Raw genomic sequence first — 20,182 nt, forward strand, 5'->3', positions numbered from 1 at the left:
GGACAATTCTCTCAAATCTGAGTCCCTTTTCAATTTTCAGACTTTTTTTGGTTGGTTGTTGCTCAAAGTAAAAATGCGAGGAAAGTATCCTGTGTGTTTGCATGTATGTGTGCAACTGTGTTTTGTATCAGTTGTGTGTGGGTCTGTGTGTACGTTTTGTGTTGTAGGTTGTTCATGGTATGTGTTTGCTGTGTATGTGTATCCTGTGTATTGCTTGTGTGCGCACATGTATCGTACATACGTGTGTATATGTGTGTTGTGTGTATATGTGTGTTGTGTGTGTGCAAGGCTCACGGATATAGGAGAGTCAGTGTATGTAAAGGCACACCTGTGGGGAGAAGGTGGGCAGGCCGACTTCTTTGTGCTCAGGGCTGGCTGTGAGCTGGCTGGGGGTGGGGAGGAGAAGCTTGTTCTGGCCCCTGGGTGTGGGGGTCCAGAGGAGCACACCCACTGGAGGTCACCCTGCCCTGGGCTCCTGGGAGCAGGGGAGGGGCCCAGTGACAATGTAGTGTGTTTAAGCCTGAGCCAGGCTGCAACCTTGCCCAGCTCAGCTGTGGTGCCCCAGAGGCCCCTGTGGGGACAGTGGCCAAACTACGTCCACAGCTCAGCCAGGTCTCACCTGTCAGTGCTGGAACCTGAGCACCAAGACCTGCAGCACCTGTCTGGGGTGTGGCAGGGAGAGCCCTCACGTGAGGCAACTCCACCACTTAACTCTTTACTTGCCCCTGCCCCTCAACCCGCCAGGGCACCTGCACCCTCCCCTCCAACTACCTCCTCGTGGCTCTGGCCAGGGCCCTTGGTGTCTTATCCAGCACACCTGTTGCCCACCTGCCTGAGGGACAGGGAGGTCATCCTCAGGGTGCCCAGGACAGATGGTGCTACCCAGGAGAGGCACTGGTACTAACCTGGACAGACCAGCTGCCTGGCTGTGCACCTGGCCCACCTAGGTTAGGTTTCTCAGGGTCCCTATCTTTGACCCCTTTGACGACCTCCTTCCCTTGAAAATCCTTCTCCCAGGCTCTCCCCACCTTCCCTTTACCCCTCCTTGCTCCTTTGCCTCAGGGAGATGTGAAGGACACAGGACTCCCTGACAGCCCCCTCTCTACCCAGATCTGATCAAGGAGGTTGGGAACTTGGGAACTGCCACAGGGATGGGGTGGGGATGGTGGGGGAAGCCCTGTGGTGCTGCAGCCCGGTCCTGCATCCTTCCCCACTCAGCTCCATCATAGCGTTTCCCACACCTCTGACTGGACTGGAAACTCCCTGAAAGGAGGAAGCAAGTCAGATTCACCTCTAGGTCCCTCCCAGGCCTGGAGAGGCTGGCATGCTGTTGGCACTCACTGACTGCCTGGTGGCCGACTGGCTGGATGGAATGGTGACCTGTGACCAGTCTGTCTCTCTCCTCAGCTGATCTGAGAGTTCCTGGAGGCCAGGGACTGTGTTTGCCTCACCTCGGCACCTCTGTGCCTGGGGCAGAGGAACTGCTCAACAAGTTCTGGTTGAACAAATGGAGGGAACACTAAGAGCGAATAATTATTAAGCGCTTACTGTGTGCGAGCAGCTGCTGTAAGCAATGGACACTTTATCTCAGTGAACCCTGCAGAGGGTTCCAATGAGGGAATGGAGCAGACCTGATCTAACCAAGCTAGGGGTGGGGAGGTGCCCGGTGGTAGGTGCCAGCAGACATGACAGGCACTCCCGCACATGGCACCACAGCAATGCTGTCAAGGTTGCCTGTGGAATCTGAAAGCTGAAACACTCGTCTTTATATACAGAGTTGGCCAAAGCAAGACACCAGCAAATCAGTTTACCCAAAAATGTGCAAACAAGATTTCCCGTGCCTGCCTGTCTGCAGTTTTTCTTTCCCCTCTCTGTTATATAACTCTTGTTGAAATCAGTCTATAGATACATGTTCCTTGTACAGAAATAAACAGAGAGCTAATAATTAGTGAAACGTCTTTGGGTTATTCTTTGACATACATATTAATAACAGCCCCCTGAGGGAGGATTCTATTATTGTCTGCATTTTATAGATGAGAATGTGGAGGATCAGAGAGGTTAAATAACTTGCCCAAGGCCACACAGCTGGTAAGTGGGGAGAGAAGTATGCCCCAGGCAGCCCCACCTGTCCAGACTCCATGACCTAATGCTCCTTCCTTTCTCAGGCATAGCCCAGGAAGGGCAGCAGAACCACCCTGAAGTGGCTGGAGTGTGGGTCACGCCATCTCTGCACTTCCCTGAGGTGATCTTGAGGAAGGATGGCTGATCCTATGCCTGCTTCTCACTCCCTGGGACTGCACTGAGGCCAGAGCCTGTACCCCTCATACTCAGATCACCCTCTGGAGCTCCTCAGGGCCTGCAGGAGAAGGTGCTGACTCCTCTGTGTTCAGACTCTACATCCAGCCCACCCCTCGCTGTCACACACTGTCCCCTCCAAGCACAGACCCTCTCTCTCCTGGCTCTCTGCCTGGCCATTTTCCTTCACAAGGAACCAGAGAAAAACTCTTCCTTCCCAGAGACCCTTAGGACCCCACCAGAATCATCAGTTCATCCCGGTGGCCTTTGCTCTAACTTGCTGTGGGATCTCTAGATCCGTGTGATCCCAAGCAGGGTCAGGGGCTCCCTGAGGAGTGGGGGCCAGCTAGGGTCCCTCCATAGCCCCATCCCCAAGGAAGGGGCTGAGAAGACAGGGTCCCAGGAGCCGCAGTGGCTTTTCCAAGGAAGGAGCTGACAAGATGCTCGCAGGAGCCCCAGTGGCTTTTCCTGGGGAAGGGGGTGTTTTCACAGTATGTGCACCTGCATTTGTGCATCACTGCACAAGCAACACACAAGTGGCTATGTCTTCACGTGTGGGAATGTGTGTCCACATCCACATGTGTGTGCTCATCTGCACCTGTGTGTCCATGAGTGTGCACACATGGAGGTGCCTGTGTGCACGTACAGTTGCATGCTCCTGAATTGAGGTATGTGTGTGCATCTGCATCTTTGTGTGGGGCTGTGGGTGCACCTGTGTGGCCAGGGTGTCGGAGTTGGGGTGTGTGGCTATGAGTGACCCTCCTTGGGGCCACTCCTTCCTGTAGCTATAAGTGCATAGTTACAGCTGAGAAAGGGCAACACTGACAGTCATAGAGGCCTGCGGATCTTAGGGTGCCCCTGCAGCATCCCTCCAAGTTCACCATGGCGAGGGAGGTGCACTGTACCTTTGACTGGAGCCACTACCTCAAAACCCTTCTGCCTGAAGCTCCAGCTGAGCCCCACCTCGGCCCTCTGCCACCAGCATCCATCAGCTGCAGTCTTGGTGAGCAAACGAAGATGCCTCTTGGAGCTGCTGCCTAGGGGTGGGGTTGTTCAGTGGTGGGTGGGTGCGCCTACCCTGGGTAATCTCTGAACGGCAAGACCCTGGTTTTGGGGTCAGGCAGACTGCAGTTAAATATTAGCTCAGCTTCTTTCTGTGAACCTCAGTTTCTTCATCTGTCAAATAAGACAACAAACCCCTGGGTCATTAGAGGACTGAATGGGGTCAGGTTGCCACAGTAGATGCTCACTCACTGGGAGCTGCAGTGATTATGAAAATACTTATTATTATTACAAGTCCAAGGGTCTGCACCTGAGGAAGTGTCCTGAGGAGTGGGCTGACAAACTGGTTGAGAGCATAGTGCCCCAAGTCTGTGTAGGGTGTGGATGGCTACAGATGGAGCCGGGATGGGGGTGAGGGGATAGGGCAGGGCTGAGTGGCATGGGGGATATGCCCACTTAGGGTAACCAAGGGCTCTTCTGTGTGTGAAGCCATGGGGACATCCAGGGCTAGTACCTAGGATGAGGGCGATGAACACCTGCCCGAGGGACTGCATCTGTCCATTCACAGCCGCCTTGCCGTCCCAGAGCTCTCGCCTCTGCCAGTGGGCTGCTGGGCCTCCCTGCTGCTGTAACCCAGCCGGCCCAGGGTCTCCTGCAGTGTCCCACCAGGGCTTCTCTTCTGCCTTCCTGGCCTGAGACATTGGTTTTGGTCATCCTTAAGGAGCCTCTTCTGGTAGAAGTGGTTGAGCTGGCTGCCCTGGGCTGGCTTCCCGGAGCAGATGGAGTCCTCAGACAGAGTCTTATCCTCTCAAGACCTGAGGCTGCCCACCCGGCCAGGCCGACACTGGGCTGTCATCCTATTGCTTGCCTGTCTTCTGCTGCCGCAGGGCCTGCAGGAAGACACTTTTCACCTGGCCCAGGATCTCATGGTACATCCGGAAGTCCTCCTCCTTTCCCCGCAGGGCACTGCCCAGGGCAGCCTTTAGCATTTCATTCTCCTCCACCTGGATGGCCAGCCTGGACCACAGGAGACAGTGCTCAGTGTGGCTGGAGCTGCATACAGGTGTGCATGGGTGACAGAGGGCCCTGGGAATGTGGTTGCCAGCATGGCTGCTCTTCAGGCTCAGGCTTCCCTCTGACCCATCTCCTCCTCTCACTGACTCTTGTGGGTACCATGGATTCCTCTCTATGGGCCTGGCTCCCTGCAATGTAAGCTACCTCAAGGCCCCTTACAAATTGAGTTCCAATTTGTAGAGGCTCCCGTCTTTCCCTTCCCATGGCTGCGTGGGATCTTAAAAGGTTTAACGTAGTGAGAAACTGGGTTCAGTGATCCATGCTTGATAAAATTTCTCTTGGACTATGGGTCATTGGGGTTTGGGCCGGGCCCTCTGTCCTCTGAAGGCCAGTCCCTGAATTGCAGGCCTAGAACCCAGGACCAAACAGGACAAGCCTTCTGGGCAAATGAGTCAAAAGTGCAAGGGGAGGGACACAGTCCCTCTGCCCATGGAGGCACCTCCTCTCAGACAACCCTACCCTTTCAGGAAGGCGGGGCAGGGGAGCACCTGGTTGTCAGCTCTTCCATTTGGGATTCCACGGGCACATCGGAGAGCTGGGCAAAGGATGGGTCCTTCTTCTCGCTCCTGGTTGGGTTGTGCCTGTTGTTAGAGGTGGGCAGACCTGTGGGGCAGCAGCAACCACTTTCTGTGAGGAGGCCACAGCCCTGTGCTAGCACCCTGCTTCTCCTCCCGCCATTGCCCACTGCCTGCTCTTCCACATGGTGAAACGCTACACCGCCTTCGGGGTGCAGGGCAACTCTGAGCTCTGCCTCCCTCCGAAGCCCTCCCTGATGCCTCCTCTGCATGCCTCTGCCCCTGGCTTTGGCCTCTGCTACAGCCCTGACTCTGCCCGCTTTGTACCAGGGTGGTTCCTCACCACCCTGTCTCCACCTTTATACTTTACAAGTTTCTGGTAATTTGTTTTCTTTTTTTTTTTCTTTTTTTTTTTTGAGACAGAGTCTTGCTGTGTCACCCAGACTGGAGTGCAGTAGCGTGATCTCAGCTCACAGCAATCTGCGCCTCCAGGGTTCAAGCGATTCTTGTGCCTCCTGAGTAGCTGGGACAACAGGTGCCTGTCACCATGCCCAGCTAATTATTGTATTTTTTGCAGAGACAGGGTTTTATCATGTTGGCTAGGCCTCCCAAAGTGCCAGGATTACAGGCGTAAACCACCATGCCCAGCCTGGTAATTTGTTTTCAAAAAGAGAAGCCAGCTGAGCCTGAGGTCTGGCCTGCAGGCTGAGCCTGAGTCTAGACTGTCACTGTACCTGATGCCCTCATACCAGTGGTCCCCATCCAGGCCAGCAGCTTCATACTAGGAAGCAGGGGATTCAGGGTCCTGGAGTTGAAAGGTACAGAATGTTCACAAAAAGGAGACAAAGCAGCCCAGGGTGGGGTGGTCCCAGAACTTTGGGAGGCCAAACAGGGGCAGATTGCTTGAGGTCAGGAGTTCAAGACCAGTCTGGCCAACACAGTGAAACCCTGTCTCTACTAAAAATACACAAAAATTCGCCAGGAATGGAGGCATGCACCTCAAGACTAGTCTTGTGTAAATCTGTCTCATTGCTGGGGAGGCAGCAGAGTGGCTCTGCCCTCTACAGGGGCTGGACTGAGTGTTCTTCAGGGCCTTTCCTGGCTCCAGGGGACACTGCTAAGCTGCCCTTGGCTTATTCCACGCATTGAGCACCTCCACATCCCCAACTAGAGCTGCCCTGGATGGGAAACTGCTTGTTCAGCCTGATGGAATTTTCTAAGCCCTGTGACACAGGGAATCAAAAAGAGCCTCAGCCGGGTGCGGTGGCTCATGCCTATAATCCCAGCACTTTGGGAGGTCGAGGGGGGTGGATCATTTGAGGTCAGGAGTTCAAGACCAGCCCGGCCAACATGGTAAAACACCATCATTACTAAAAATACATAAATTAGCAGGGTGTGGTGGCGAACCCCTGTAATCCTAGCTACTTGGGAGGCTGAGGCAGGGGAATTGCTTGAACCAGGGAGGTGGAGGTTGCAGTGAGCTGAGATCGCGCCATTGCATTCCAGCCTGAGGGACAGAGTGAGACTCTGTCTCCAAAAAAAAAAAAAAAGACAAAGCTCAACTGGTGGTGGCGAACTTGGGCAAAATCACAGCATCAGAAAACCTCGGGACTGAAAAGGCCCTCAGAGGTGGTGTGACCCACAGTAAATTACTTGGCATCAGCAGACCTGGCTTTCGCCCTCTGCTGAGAGGCCTCAGGCAAACTATCAGCCTCTCTGAGCTGGTTTCCTTAGCTGAAAAAAAGGGATCATAGTTTATGCCTCTAGAGCTTTGGCAGCCTCAGTGAATTCTATTTGGCTCTCAAGGCCCTGTGTGATTGGACCACTCCAGCCTCCCTGCCTCCTCCCTGTTCCTCCAAGCATCCAGCTAAGCTTCCAAGCACCGACACTTGTCCTTCCCTCGGGGATCTGCAGGCCACATCCCCTCCCAGTTCCTCCATCTCTGCTCAGATGTCTAGCTCCCCCACTGGAGTGAGACTGCCATGGGGGACTGAATTATAAATCTAGCCTCCTCATTTTACGGATGGGCCAGGGGGAGGCGGTTAAGTGGTGCTCTGCTCACCAGAGGGGCAGGATTTTGCCCATGTTAAAAGCCAGTAGGCAGCAGAGGCCACCTGGACACTTTCCCTCAGGCAGCTGCCCTCACTGTCCAGCAGGGAACAAAGTGACTTGCCTGCTGTGGCTTAGCTCTCCCTGGTTGGAAGTCCTGCTGCCCTGCAGGAGGTAAGCCCCAGCCTGGAGAAGCCACAATCCTAGGGAACATATTCCTGAGAGTCCAAGAGGGTCAGCAAAGCTAAGCCCCAGAGACCCTTCCTTCCCGGCCTGGATTCTCAGAAGCTCCTGGCCCTGCTGGTGGGAGAAGAGAAAGCAAGTGGCCCCAACACCCTCTTTATGCCCTACTTCTGGCACACCCTTCTGAAACGTTCTGACCTCATCTGGGCTGAGCACTGAGACCAAGGGTCTGACCATCCTTGGCTGGGGAGGGGTTGGGGGACTACTGGGGTGTTGAAAGAGGGTGCAGTGGGGGCAGCAGCACCTCCACTCCAGAGCCTGGAGGGGGCTGGGATGGGTGGGATGGGAGGTCAGACAGAGGCAGGCCCAGCCCCTCCACATTGGAGACCCTTCCTCCCTGGGAGTCAGCCATCCCAGAAATGGCTTCTGGCTCTGGCATCCTCCAGCTCGCCCCAGCCCCACAAGATGCTGATGCTGCTCGTCTGAATACTGCACCTTGAGAACCACTGTGTTCGAGCGATAGACCTTTCAGTTAAGGACAGCATTTCCCAGCTTCCCTCTGCACCTGGCTATGCCCAACTGTCTGGCTGATGGGATGAGAGCAGAAGTGACATATGCAACCGTAAAAGTTAAGGAGAAGTTTGTCTCCTTCCCTTCTCCCCTTCCTGATGCTGATGGGAAAGCTCAGGCAGTCATTGTAGACCAGAAGATGGAAGCTGCATGTTGAGAATAGTGGAGCCACAAAACAGAGGGAGCTTGGGTCCCCAAACCTCTGGTGAGGCTACTTCCTGCTTATATCAACTTGACCATTGCAGGAGGCACAAAGGGACTCCTCCCCTGCTTCAGCCACTGTTGCTTGGGCTTCCCCAGCAGACCAGCTGTGCCCCATGACCACTTTGAATGAAGTCAGCTCAGGATAGAGGGTTGAGGGCTAGGGTGGCTGGGGGCATTCAGCACTGCCACCTCATGCTGAGGGCTTACAGGTGGCCAGGCCAGGGCCACACGAGGCAATGGAGCTCTGGGGCTCCTGCTTCTGACTGAGAGGCCCGGGGAAAGAACACCCCACAGTGGAGGCAGGCAGAGCTCCACCCTGATGGAAGCTCTGCTTCCCACATGCACACTGATGGGCTGAACAGTGCAGCTGCCTGGCTCCTCTGTTAGCAGCAACACTGCCTCCACCCCCTGCACTGAGACTACTGCCCTGGCCCCTACCAGTTTTGGTCCTGGGAGCTGCTCTCTGGGAGGCTGATGCCTTCCCTGGCTCCAGGCATATCTTCTCCAGATGTTGCTCCAGCACCACGGTGCGGTGTCGCTCCTCCTGCAGCTTCCTCTCCGACTCCAGGAGCTTGCTGTTGCTCTCCTCCACCCTGGTGATTAGAGAGGAGGGGATGCTACATGCCCTGGCAGGCAGGGGCAGGCCCCACCCCACTTGCTCAGGCCCTTAGAGAGATGGGCACATCTTACATTGGTGGTGATGGGACCTCTTCATTTTCATTGCAGTAACACAGGAACATGCATTTAAACACCATATGGTCCTCTCCAAGGTTAAAATTTAAAAATTATCAGCCCACTCCCAGCCCCATCATTCCCAATTCCTGCTCTCTAAAAGCAATCACTTATAACACTTCTAGCTGTTTCTTTTAATATTTACTGCCATATTTCTACAGATGCTTATGTTGCTATTTTTAGGTTTATATAAGGTTTAAATATAATCTTTTGACTTCCTGTCATGCAAAATAAGAATTTAGTTTTATTTTAGTACTCTCCCCCTACGAAACAGAATCACCTGTATACGTTTTTGGATGAATTGATATTAGGGATCCGTTTTCTATCACAGCTATAACAAATTACCATAAATTTAGCAGCTTAAAACAACACAAATCTATTATCTCACAGTTCTTTAAGTCAGAGGCCTGGCAAGCTCAGTGGGTTTCTCTGCTTCTGGTTTCACAAGCCGAAATCAAGAGGTTGGCTGACCTGGGCTCTTATCTGGAGGTTCCGGGGGAAAATCCACTTTCAGGCCCATTCAGAGTGTTGACAGAATCCAGTTCCAGGTAGTTGAAGGACTGAGGTCCCTGTTCCCTGCAGGCTGCTGGTCAATTTCACCTTCTAGGAGCCACCTTGCCCCCTCCATCTTTAAAGCCAGCTAGATACCCTTATCACACTTTGAATCTCACTACCCTCTCTGACTTCCTCCACAGCATCTCTCTGAATAATCCCAGACGGAGATATTTCTCTGCTTTTAAGGGCTCAAAAGATTAGATTGAGCCCACCAGATAATCCAGGATAATCTTCCCATTTTAGGGTCCATAACAATAATCATATCTGCAAAATCTCTTTTTCATGTAACATAAAGCACTCACAGGCGTAACAGCAGGGAGCAAAGGGCATAGACACCAAAAGCCTGTCTATGTTAGGACAATTAGAGCCATGACGCACAGTGTCATATGTCCTTTCTCATTTAATTGTTCGCTTTTCTTGGAGTTAGTGATTATCTTAAGCTTATTGTTTTGTTTTCTACATGCCTGTCATAAATGTTATTTCACATGAAGCACTTGTTTAATCCCACTGGAGCTTGAGCTTAGGTCCTTCCTGTGGCTAGGTGTGCCATTTCAGACTTCTGTGATACTAAAGGTTCATTTAGTGAGAAAGCCAGAACTCCCTGAGATCTAACCCAAGCCAAGAGTTACATGCACACCTGAAAATTAGAGGGGCAGCCTTGAAACTGACAGTGTTGGAGGAAGTGATCTTTCCACCTTGGTGAAGGGTCAAAAGGAACAGAATGACAACAATTTTGAACAGTATACAACTACTAATAAAAAGCTGTATAGTAACACAGTAAACAGCTACTAACACATATTTAAGCATATTCCTTGAGATTTTATTTGCAAAAGCAAAAACCCAAAACAACCTAAAGGCCCATCATCAGGGGACAAACAAGTAAGTGGTAACATATTCATACTGTAGAACGTGATAGAATATGATAGAGCTGTGCTGCCCAACACAGCGACTGCGAGGTTCATGTCCACATGTAGCCATTAAAATTAAAGTTCAGGGGCTGGGCCCGGGGTCCCACACCTGTAATCCCAGCACTTTGGGAGGCCGAGGTGGGTGGATCACCTGAGGTCAGAAGTCTGAGACCAGACCAGCCTGGCCAACATGGTGAAACCTCGTCTCTACTAAAAATACAAAAAAAAAAAAAAAAAAATTAGCTAGGTGTGGTGGCATGCTCCTGTAATCCCGGCTATTTGGGAGGCTGAGGCAGGAGAAACACTTGAACCAGGGAGGTGGAGGTTGCAGTGAGCTGAGATTGTGCCATTGTACTCCAGCCTGGGCAACAAGAGCGAAACTCTGTCTCAAAAAAAAAAAAAAAAAAAAATTAAATTTCAGGCCATGCACGATGGCTCACGCCTGTGCTTTGGGAGGCATAGGTGGGTGGATCACTTGAGCCCAGGAGTTCAAGACCAGTCTAGACAACATGGTAAAACCCCATATCTACAACAAAAAATACAAAAATAAGCCTGGCACGGTGGCATGTGCTTGTAGTCCCAGTTACTTGGAAGGCTGAGGTAGGAGGACCACTTGAGCCTGGGAGGCAGAGGTTGCAGTGAGCCGAGATCGCACCACTGCACTCTGGCCTGGGCAACAGAGCGAGGCTCTGTTGTAACAAAAAGAAAAAAAAAAAAAGTTTATGAAAATTAAATTAAAAATTCAGTTCCTCAGTCACACTAGTGACATTTCAAGTTCTTAAACTGTATTGGTCAGTGCAGATACTGAACAACTCCATCATCACAGAAATTTCCACTGGTCAGTAGTGGAGTGTGTTAGTTATCATGAGAGTGGGTTTCTGATAAAGGATAACTTTGTCCCCTCTTCAACTTTCCCCATGCCATTTCCCTTCTGCCTTCCACCACGGGATGCTGCAAGAAGGCCCTTGTCAGACGCTGGCACCTTGATATTGGACTTCCCAGCCGCCAGAGCTGTGAGAAATAAATTTCTTTTCTTTATAAATTACTCAGTCTGTGGTATTCTGTTATAGCAACACAAAATGGACTAAGACACATCCTTGGACCCAGCTGGGTAACATACCTGAACTCCAGGACAAGGAGAAAAATCTTATAACAACAGCACAGCTAATACTTTTTTTGAGTGCTTTCCACATACCAACTACTGTGTTAAGGCACTGCATAAGCATTATTATGTTTAATTCTGTAAGTAAACAAGATGTACTAATATTACTTCAAGAAGACACAGAAAATCTAAATTTGAAAAAAGGTTGTCAAAGATCTACCTCCAAAAAAAAAAAATCAGGCCAAGCCAGGTTCTCAAGAAAGTTCTATCTAACCTCCAAGGAACCAATGATTTTTGCTATTCTGACAATTCCACAATATAGAAGAAATAGATGGCTTCCTATAAGTTTAAAAAAACTTGATTTCCCAGTTAATAATAGGGTAAATGTATTAGTACCGCTGCATAACAAGTTACCACAAATAGTGGCTTGAAACAATAAAAAATTTCCAAAAAACATAAAGAGCTACTACAACTCAACAACAGGACAAACAACCCAATTAAAAAGTAGGCAAAAGACTTGTGTTTCTCCAAAGAAAATATATAAATGTCCAATAAGCACATAAATAGATGCTCAACATCATTAGCCATTAGGGAAATGCAAATCCAAACCACAAAGAGATATCACTTCAAACCTACTAGGATGGCTATTATTGAAAAAAAGGAAAATAAATGTTGGTGAGGATATAGAAAAATTAGAACCCTTGTACACTGCTGGTGGGACTATAAAGTGGTGCAGCCATTGTGGAAAAGTTTGGTGGCTCCTTAAAAAGCTAACCATAAAATTACCCTATGATCAAACAATTCCACTTCTCAAATTGAAAACGGGGACTCAAACAGGTACTTGTACAGCAATGTTCTTGTAGCATTATTCACAATAGCCAAAAAGGTGGAAACAATCCAAGTGTCCATCAACAGATGAATAGATTGACAAAATGTGGTACATGCACACAATAAAATATTATTCAGTCATAAAAAGGAATGAAGTTCTGACATATGCTACCATACGGATGAACCTTGGAAACATTGTGCCAAGTAAAATAAGCCAGACACGAAAGGGTAAATATTGTATGACTCCACTTATACAAAATATCTAGAATAGGCAAATTCATAGAAAAGAGGTTACTGGCTGGGCATGGTGGCTCATGCATGTAATCCCGACACTTTGGGAGGCTGAAGCGGGTGGATCACCTGAGGTCAGGAGTTCAAGACCAGCCTGGCCAACATGGCGAAACCCCATCTCTACTAAAAATACAAAAATTAGCTGGGCATGGTGGTGGGTGCCTGTAGTCCCAACTATTTGGGAGGCTGAGACAGAAGAATTGCTTGAATCCGGGAGGCAGAGGTTGCAGTGAGCCGAGATCATGCCATTGCACTCAAGACTCGGCGACAAGCGAGAATCCATCTCAAAAAAAAAAAAAAAAAAAGTAAAGAGGTTACTAGATGCTGGGCTTAGCAGGTGGCGTATGAGGAGCTATTGCTTAATAGTAATAGAGTTTCTGTTTGTGGTTATGAAAAAGTTTGGAAATAGAGATAACGGTTGCACAGTATTGTTCATGTAATCAGTGCCACTGAATTGTATACTTTTAATGGTTAAAATGACAAATGTTTGGTGTATATAGCTTACCACAATTAAAACATACATATACTGCACAAATTTATTATTTCACAGTTTCTGTAGGTTAGAAGTCCAAGGTTGGCCTAGCTAATTTGTCAGTGTCTTACATGGCTGAAGTCAAGGTGTCAGAAGGAGTTGCTATCTCATCTGATGCATGGGATCCTTTTCCAAGCTCACTCAGGTTGTTAGCAGAAGTTAGTCCCCTGTAGTTCTAGGACTGTGGTCTCCATTTTCTTGCTGGCTAATGACTTGGTTGGTTGTCAGCTCCTAGATTTTTCTCCCTATTCTGGAGTTCAGGTATGTTACCCAGCTGGGTCTAACGATGTGTCTTTGTCCATTTTGTGTTGTTATTGCATAATACCACAACCATCCACCGCCATGTTGTTCTCTCCAAAGCACAGTGGTTTTGTCAGAGGCGTTTGAACAAGAGCAACTCCATCTTAAATAGGAGCTGGGTGAAATAAGGCTGAAACCAACTGCTGCATTCCCAGATGGTTAAGGCATTCTAAGTCACAGGATGAGATAGGAGGTCAGCACAAGATACAGGGTCATAAAGACCCTGCTGATAGAACAGGTTACAGTAAAAAAGGTGGTCCAAACCCACCAAAACCAAGATGATGATGAAAGTGACCTCTGGACGTCCTCACTGCTACACTCCCACCAGCGCCATGACAGTTTACAGATGCCACGGCAATGCCAGGAAGTTACCCTATATGGCCTAGAAAGGGGAGGCATAAATAACCCACCCCTTGTTTAGCACATCATCAAGAAATAACCATAAAAACGGGCAACCAGCAGCCCTGGGGACTGCTGTGTCTGTGGAGTAGCCATTCTTTTATTCCTTTACTTTCTTAATAAACTTGCTTTTGCTTTGTGCTGTGGACTCGCCCTGAATTCTTTCTTGCATGAGATCCAAGAACCTTCTCTTGGGGTCTGGATCGGGACCCTTTCCTGTAACATCTTTCTGGTGGCCACTGAAGGGACTAAAGTGAGGAAACCCCCAACTCAAAGGTTAACTTTGCGTAAGTGTTGGGGTCCTGTAACATCTTTCTGGTGACCACGGAAGCGACTATAGTGAGGAAACCCCTGACCCAAAGGCTAACTTTAGGTAAGTGGTGGGATCCAGTAACATCTTTCTGGTGAACCACAGAAGGGATGATACTGAGGAGAACCCCCCAACCCAAAGGAAATAGACTTCAGCACTGATTGGATGACTTTGGGTAAGTGGGGTACATAAACCCGGGTAAAGGATGGGATTGGGTTAGAGGCCCAACTTAGGGGAGTTAGCATCTCTCCTAAGACAAAGTGGGTCAGAGGCCCCTCTTAATAAAAAACAAAGATGCTTGACTGACCTTGGGTTAGAGGCCCAACTTAGGAGGGTTACAGTCCCTTCTAAGATGTAGGGAGTTAGTGGTCCTCTCAGTAAAGTTCCTCTTGGTAAAGTCCCTTTCAGCTAAAAATGGGTTTGGCACTACGGGATGTTAACTGCTATTCTCTTTGGATTAATCTGTCTCGCACTCTTCGCTGATGGCTACGGGTGACAAGATTAGGCACGTACAGGACTGTGGGACATGGGGAGCTTTTTCTTCCCTAAAAGGGAAAGCTGAGAGCGGATGGGACTGCTGGAAAAGATCCCTTCACTACTGACAAGCAGCCGCCTGAACTTTTCAGTGTCGCTGCAATGGGGGGTCTTTCTCTGGCCTCTCTGAGCACCTCACCTTCCCCACTCTGCCTCAGGCACTGCTTTCCTCTTTCTCTCTCTCTCTCTCTCTCTCTCTCTGTGCAGACTGGTAAAAATCATTGTTTATCTCCTGTAAAGTTTTAATTAATTAGAAAAAGGATTTGTGAGGCTAGTCTTAAGCTGCAGCGAATCTGGTGTGCTTTATGTGTTTTTCTGTATTGTTCCATCATAAAGAGGGGTACCTTATGATGGAACACAGGCTTAGGACACCCATAAGCCTGCTTTTCAAGACGGCCCAGCAAACTGGTCAGTTACAAACTTTGCTGCAGATCCCTGAAAAACCTGGATGAGGTTTCCTTCTTGTCTTGTAAATCCTTGGGAGCTTGACCTTGTAACCATGTGGCCATGCTTTCTCTTTTCACAATGGCAGCCTGGGTTCAGGGTTCCATTCCCAGCTTAGGGGATGACTCCTTTATCTTCTGTCTATATGTATATGTATTATGTGTGTGATGTTTATACATGAAAGAACTTTAATTTGGTTTGAAAATAATAAGAGCTTAAATATTTTACCAGAAAAATAAAAAGCATAATGTCTTTTAGTTCCTGTGACTTAAGTAATTTTTGGGAAATAGAGTTTTAAAGATTATTGGTATAAAAATATCTTCAAAAATGTAAACATTTAGTCTAAATTATGCAGATCAGATATTACATTTACTAAATTCTTTAAGATCATAAACTGCTTCTTTGACTTTTGAAAATTGTTCAATTTACCTACTTTGGAGCATTAGATTCTACATAAGGCCTGGGGACATGTGGAATTAGCCATGCCCCCTAGCTATGCAAAGATGGTTATAAAGAAAAGAGATTTTATGTAAGAAAGGATGTTGTATGGTAAATTCTCGTCCTAAAGTAAAATGACTAGTTGTTTAAAAAAAGGGAATTTACGCAAGAAATGTTGTGTAATTTGAAGGTTGTTAGGCCTGCTAAATGCCTTGTAAAATGCCATTATGACTCTTAACTGTATGACTTACCTGCTTTACAGCTAGGTAAGGCCTGGGACACATTAGAAGTTAGACGCTGGAAAGAGTCAGACCTTATCTGCACTTCTGTTTGCTGTCCTAGGCTCCATACTAGTACATAATTAAAATCCCAAACTTACCAAGGTTTTCACCAAAAGTAAAAGTTGCTAAGAGTTATCACTGTAACATGTAATTGAGACTACTGAAGAAACAGTTTTACATGCGAGGTGTGTAAAGAAAGTGAAATGTGTTTTTGGTGAAAAATTATAAGAAGTCATGGGAATGTGGATTTTTCTTGCCTAGATTAAAGGTTAAAGGATTGTTTAAGTTAGAATAAAACTAAAGGTTTAAGCAAGGGGTGGAAGGTTTGTGAAAAATTAATTGTAAAAGAAATTCTGTGTGTGAACATACTGACTAAAGTTAAAGGGGTATTATTCAGCTTTTCCGTCAATTAAACATTGGAATAAAAGCACAACAGGTTTTTCTTAGAGCAAAAACCTGCCTATGATCTCTTTAACAAAAATTTGTAAAGGGCTATACAAAATTTGTAAGAATCTCACCTTATGTTCAAACTGATTAAGATTAAATAAATTTATCTATAAGGTTTTATTAAGAATTGGATTTGACATCAATAACGCACTAATGCAACAGTAACATTTGGCTTATTGGGTATAAAAATCATATAGAAAGCATTGTCAAAAATGAAATAGTGTTTGGCTTTCGTCGGACTATATTTGTATAAATGTGTTACTGGTATATGTTCCAAAATTATTTTTAAAACTCCTATAATTCTGATATGACTTAATGTGTTATTAATAATTATTACATAAAATCATTGTGTGCCACAGAGGCAACCAAAATTTCCTAGTCAATTGTGGATTTAATAGTGGCTGTCCTAAGACTTTTTATCATCTACAATTGTTGTCTTGTTTTAATCCTCTTTAGAAGGTGGTTTATAATCAACTACAGGACTTTGACAGATGTTCTTGAATGCAAGTTTCTGATAACTTTGGAAATTGTAACATTAGAATAGAGGAAAAAACTTTCAGGACTCATAGAGAGCTGAAATGTTCCTGAATATCAAACAGAAGTTAACTGCATGTACTAAACTGAAGAAGTCTAAAGTAATCTTTTTAATTTTGTTTCAAACGTTGCTGATCCTTTGTTTTGTTTTTCAGAGTCAAGGAAACTTTTCAGCTATTTACAGCTTTTAACAATTGAGTAAAGCATACTCCTGTGAACAAAATTTGGAACATATTTGTTTCTCTCTACCTGATTTCTCCACAATTTGGAAACTATGTGTGAGTATTCTTAACTTATGGCAACGTAGTTATTTGCATAATTGCAATACAAATCTGTTTTCTTTTGCAACAGGACACAATTGGAGAAACTGGTTATTTTACCAAAACTTTGACTTGAATGGTGTGCTTTCCTTTAAGGAATCAAATTTGACTTGTAGAGCCAATAAAAACCCCTTGGGCAACTGACCTTGTTTATTCCTGTGAGCCAGCCAGTGATCTCTGACTGCTGTCCAGAAGAAACACGAGGGATGGGTCATGTAAAAATCTGGATCAGTATTCTAATTCTGGGCATGTATTGGAATTGGCTAGCAACCCCATATCAGCTTGGTTCCAACAGTTGGCCAGTTCATGGAAAGCCTTCTAATTTAGTTTACTTGGGATAATTTTACTTACCTTGCTTTACTGTTGTGGAATATATTGCTGTTGTACTCTTTGTATAGGAATGCAGGATAAGCTTACTGAATACTTCCTTAAATTGAACCTTATTAATCTTCCAGATATCACCTTTTGTTGGACTCAAGAGTTATGAATGGCCCTCACCATACTGATGCTTTCTGACTGAGCTCCTCACTACCCTGAACACAAGAGGGAGGAATATCATCGCCCCTATTCAGCCTGGAGAAGTTACAAAAGATGGATCTTCGTCCCTCTGCAACCCTTAGGATTAATGGTTCTCCTATAAAAGGGATGGGGGGAAAATGTCAGAGGCATTTGAACAAGAGCAACTCCATCTTAAAGAGGAGCTGGGTAAAATAAGGCTGAAACCTACTGGGCTGCATTCCCAGATGGTTAAGGCATTCTAAGTCACAGGATGAGATAGGAGGTTGGCACAAAATACAGGTCATAAAGACCCTGCTGATAAAACAGGTTGCAGTAAAGAAGCTGGCCAAAACCCACCAAAACCAAGATGGCAATGAGACTGATCTCTGGTCGTCCTCACTGCTACACTCCCACCAGCGCCATAACAGTTTACAGATGCCATGGCAACATCAGGAAGTTACCCTATATGGCCTAGAAAGGGGAGGCATGAATAATCCACCTCTTGTTTAGCATATCATCAAGAAATAACCATAAAAATGGACAACCAGCAGCCCTGGGGACTGCTGTGCCTGTGGAGTAGCCATTCTTTTATTCCTTTCCTTTTTTTTTTTTTTTTTTTTTTTTTTTGAGATGAGTCTCGCTCAGTAACCCAGGCTGGAGTGCAGTGGCGCTATCTCGGCTCACTGCAAGCTCCGCCTCCCGGGTTCACGCCATTCTCCTGCCTCAGCCTCCCATGTAGCTGGGACTACAGGTGCCCACCACTACGCCCAGCTAATTTTCTTGTATTTTTAGTAGAGACGGGGTTTCACCCTGTTAGCCAGGATGGTCTCGATCTCCTGACCTCGTGATCTGCCCGTCTCGGCCTCCCAAAGTGCTGGGATTACAGGCGTGAGCCACCGCACTTGGCCTATTCCTTTACTTTCTTAATAAACTTGCGTTTACTTTGCACTGTGGACTCCGCCTGAATTCTTTCTTGCATGAGATCCAAGAACCCTCTCTTGGGGTCTGGATCAAAACCCCCTTTCCTGTAACAGTTTGCAGGAGAATGTCTTCAAGGCCAGCAAGAAAATGCTGCTTCCACTCTGGCTTCCTCTGTCTCTGACAGCTAAACTCAGACTAAAAGGACTCATATGATTAGGTCAGGCCCACTCAGAGAGTCTCCTGTTTGATTAACACAAAGTCATCTGATGAGTAACCTTAAATAGCTCTGCAAAATCCCCTTGGCCATGTAAGTTAACATAATTGTGGCAATAATATCCTACCATATTCACAGGTTCTGCCCACGCTCAAGGGAAGAGAAGTTTATAAGGCATGTATATCGGGGGTGGGAATGTTAGAATTCTGCCTACCACAGTAAAAATAGAGGAAAAAAGAAATAACATTAAATTCAATGGCATTGTAAGAGAGTAACACAACATAGTTCCAAGAACACTAGAGCTGTAAGATTCAACATCGGAATTAGGTTAAAGGAAAAAATCAGGTAATCCTTCCAATAGATACTGAAGAAGCACTGGTAAAATCAGTAGCTATTCCTGACTTTAAAAACTCAAAAGTAAAATGAGAATAGAGGGAAACAACACAATAAAGTATTTTAAAATCAGAAACTAATAACCCATCAATAGAAGAATGGTAAATAAATAACAGTGGATTTATGCAATAAAATATTCTGTAACCATAAAAGGAAAACGTACTGACATGAAAATGCAATATACTAAGTAAAATAAGTAGCAGAAGATTATGCATAATATATGATCTAATTAAAAAATTTACAACAAATTAAAAATTTAAAAACAAATAAATATAAGGATAACATAATTCAGCCACTTGACTGAAAACAAAAAGGAATATGTGGCAGCTATTGACTCAACTGTCGGGGAGGGGCTTTCACTTTTCTGTTATGAATTTCAATAATGTATGCATTTTGTTTAACTCCATTTATAATAGGGGAAATAATAAACCAACAGCAAAACATCATATAAAATAGCAAACCACATTGTGAATTCCCACAAAATTTTAGGAATAAGCAATCTCTTGATTTCTCTCCTTCTCCCCTATAATGTGCCTTCCACATCTCAATAAATATTATCCTCACTCATGCAGTTGCTCAGCCCAGATACCCGGGGGTCACCCTTGCCTTCTCTTTCTTCCTCATCTTCAGCTTCCAATCTATCAGCAGGCTCTACAACTTTTCCTGCAAATACGCACCAAAACCAGCTCCTTCTTTGTCCTCGCCCCCTCTCCAGACCTGAGGCTGCTCCTCCTGCCTGGGATCTACAGATGTCCGTAAGCTTCAAGACCTCTTGCACCCTTTGATATTCTGATTATTCTCTTTTGACCAATCTCTGGTCTCACTGATTTTCTTCAGTTGTTAACAGGCCTAACTCAGCTAGATCCTAATTTGTCAATGTCTTTGATTGCGATTCTAATAGTTCTCCAAACTCATGTGCATCAATCTCATGAAATTCCAAATATTTTGAAAGATTTACCTTTTTGCTTCATAATTGATTTTCATTGTATTTCAAGAGTCTGACCAAAGTGACCCAATGCCAATGTGAAGTGAAGAATATTAAATAGTCAAATGATGACTGTTTCAATGTTAAAAATTTTGCTTTCATGGGGACTGTAACTGTGGGGGTGCTGGTAAAAAATACTCAGATAAGGAGGTTTCCCCTACCTAAGAATGCTAAGAATGAATTTAGCACAATGACACAAAATCTTCATGAAGACAAACATACATAATATTACACATTATATACATAATACCATATATATGATACATAAAGTGTTCTTTTATAAGTCAAATAAAAATATAAACAACTCTAAAACATGTGCAATGG

At 46.3% G+C, this 20,182-nt stretch overlaps 1 protein-coding gene across 2 annotated transcripts in view; it reads right to left on the reverse strand.

Moving 5' to 3' along the window:
* Positions 1–558: 558 nt before the first annotated feature.
* Positions 559–20,182, reverse strand: part of CCDC13 (coiled-coil domain containing 13) — a 67,683-nt gene continuing 48,059 nt past the window's right edge. The window contains exons 14-16 of one of the 2 annotated variants that reach the window (XM_063602271.1): positions 8,331–8,485; positions 4,860–4,974; positions 559–4,314 (exon numbers count right to left, since the gene is read on the reverse strand). In XM_063602271.1, coding sequence (XP_063458341.1) covers positions 4,155–4,314; positions 4,860–4,974; positions 8,331–8,485 — 430 coding nt within the window. In that variant the 3' untranslated portion in view covers positions 559–4,154. The remainder of the gene's footprint in view (positions 4,315–4,859; positions 4,975–8,330; positions 8,486–20,182) is intronic. The other variant, XM_055109726.1, reaches the window with a different exon arrangement.

Source organism: Pan paniscus, chromosome 2, assembly GCF_029289425.2.
Source record: "Pan paniscus chromosome 2, NHGRI_mPanPan1-v2.0_pri, whole genome shotgun sequence".
Taxonomy (NCBI): domain Eukaryota; kingdom Metazoa; phylum Chordata; class Mammalia; order Primates; family Hominidae; genus Pan; species Pan paniscus.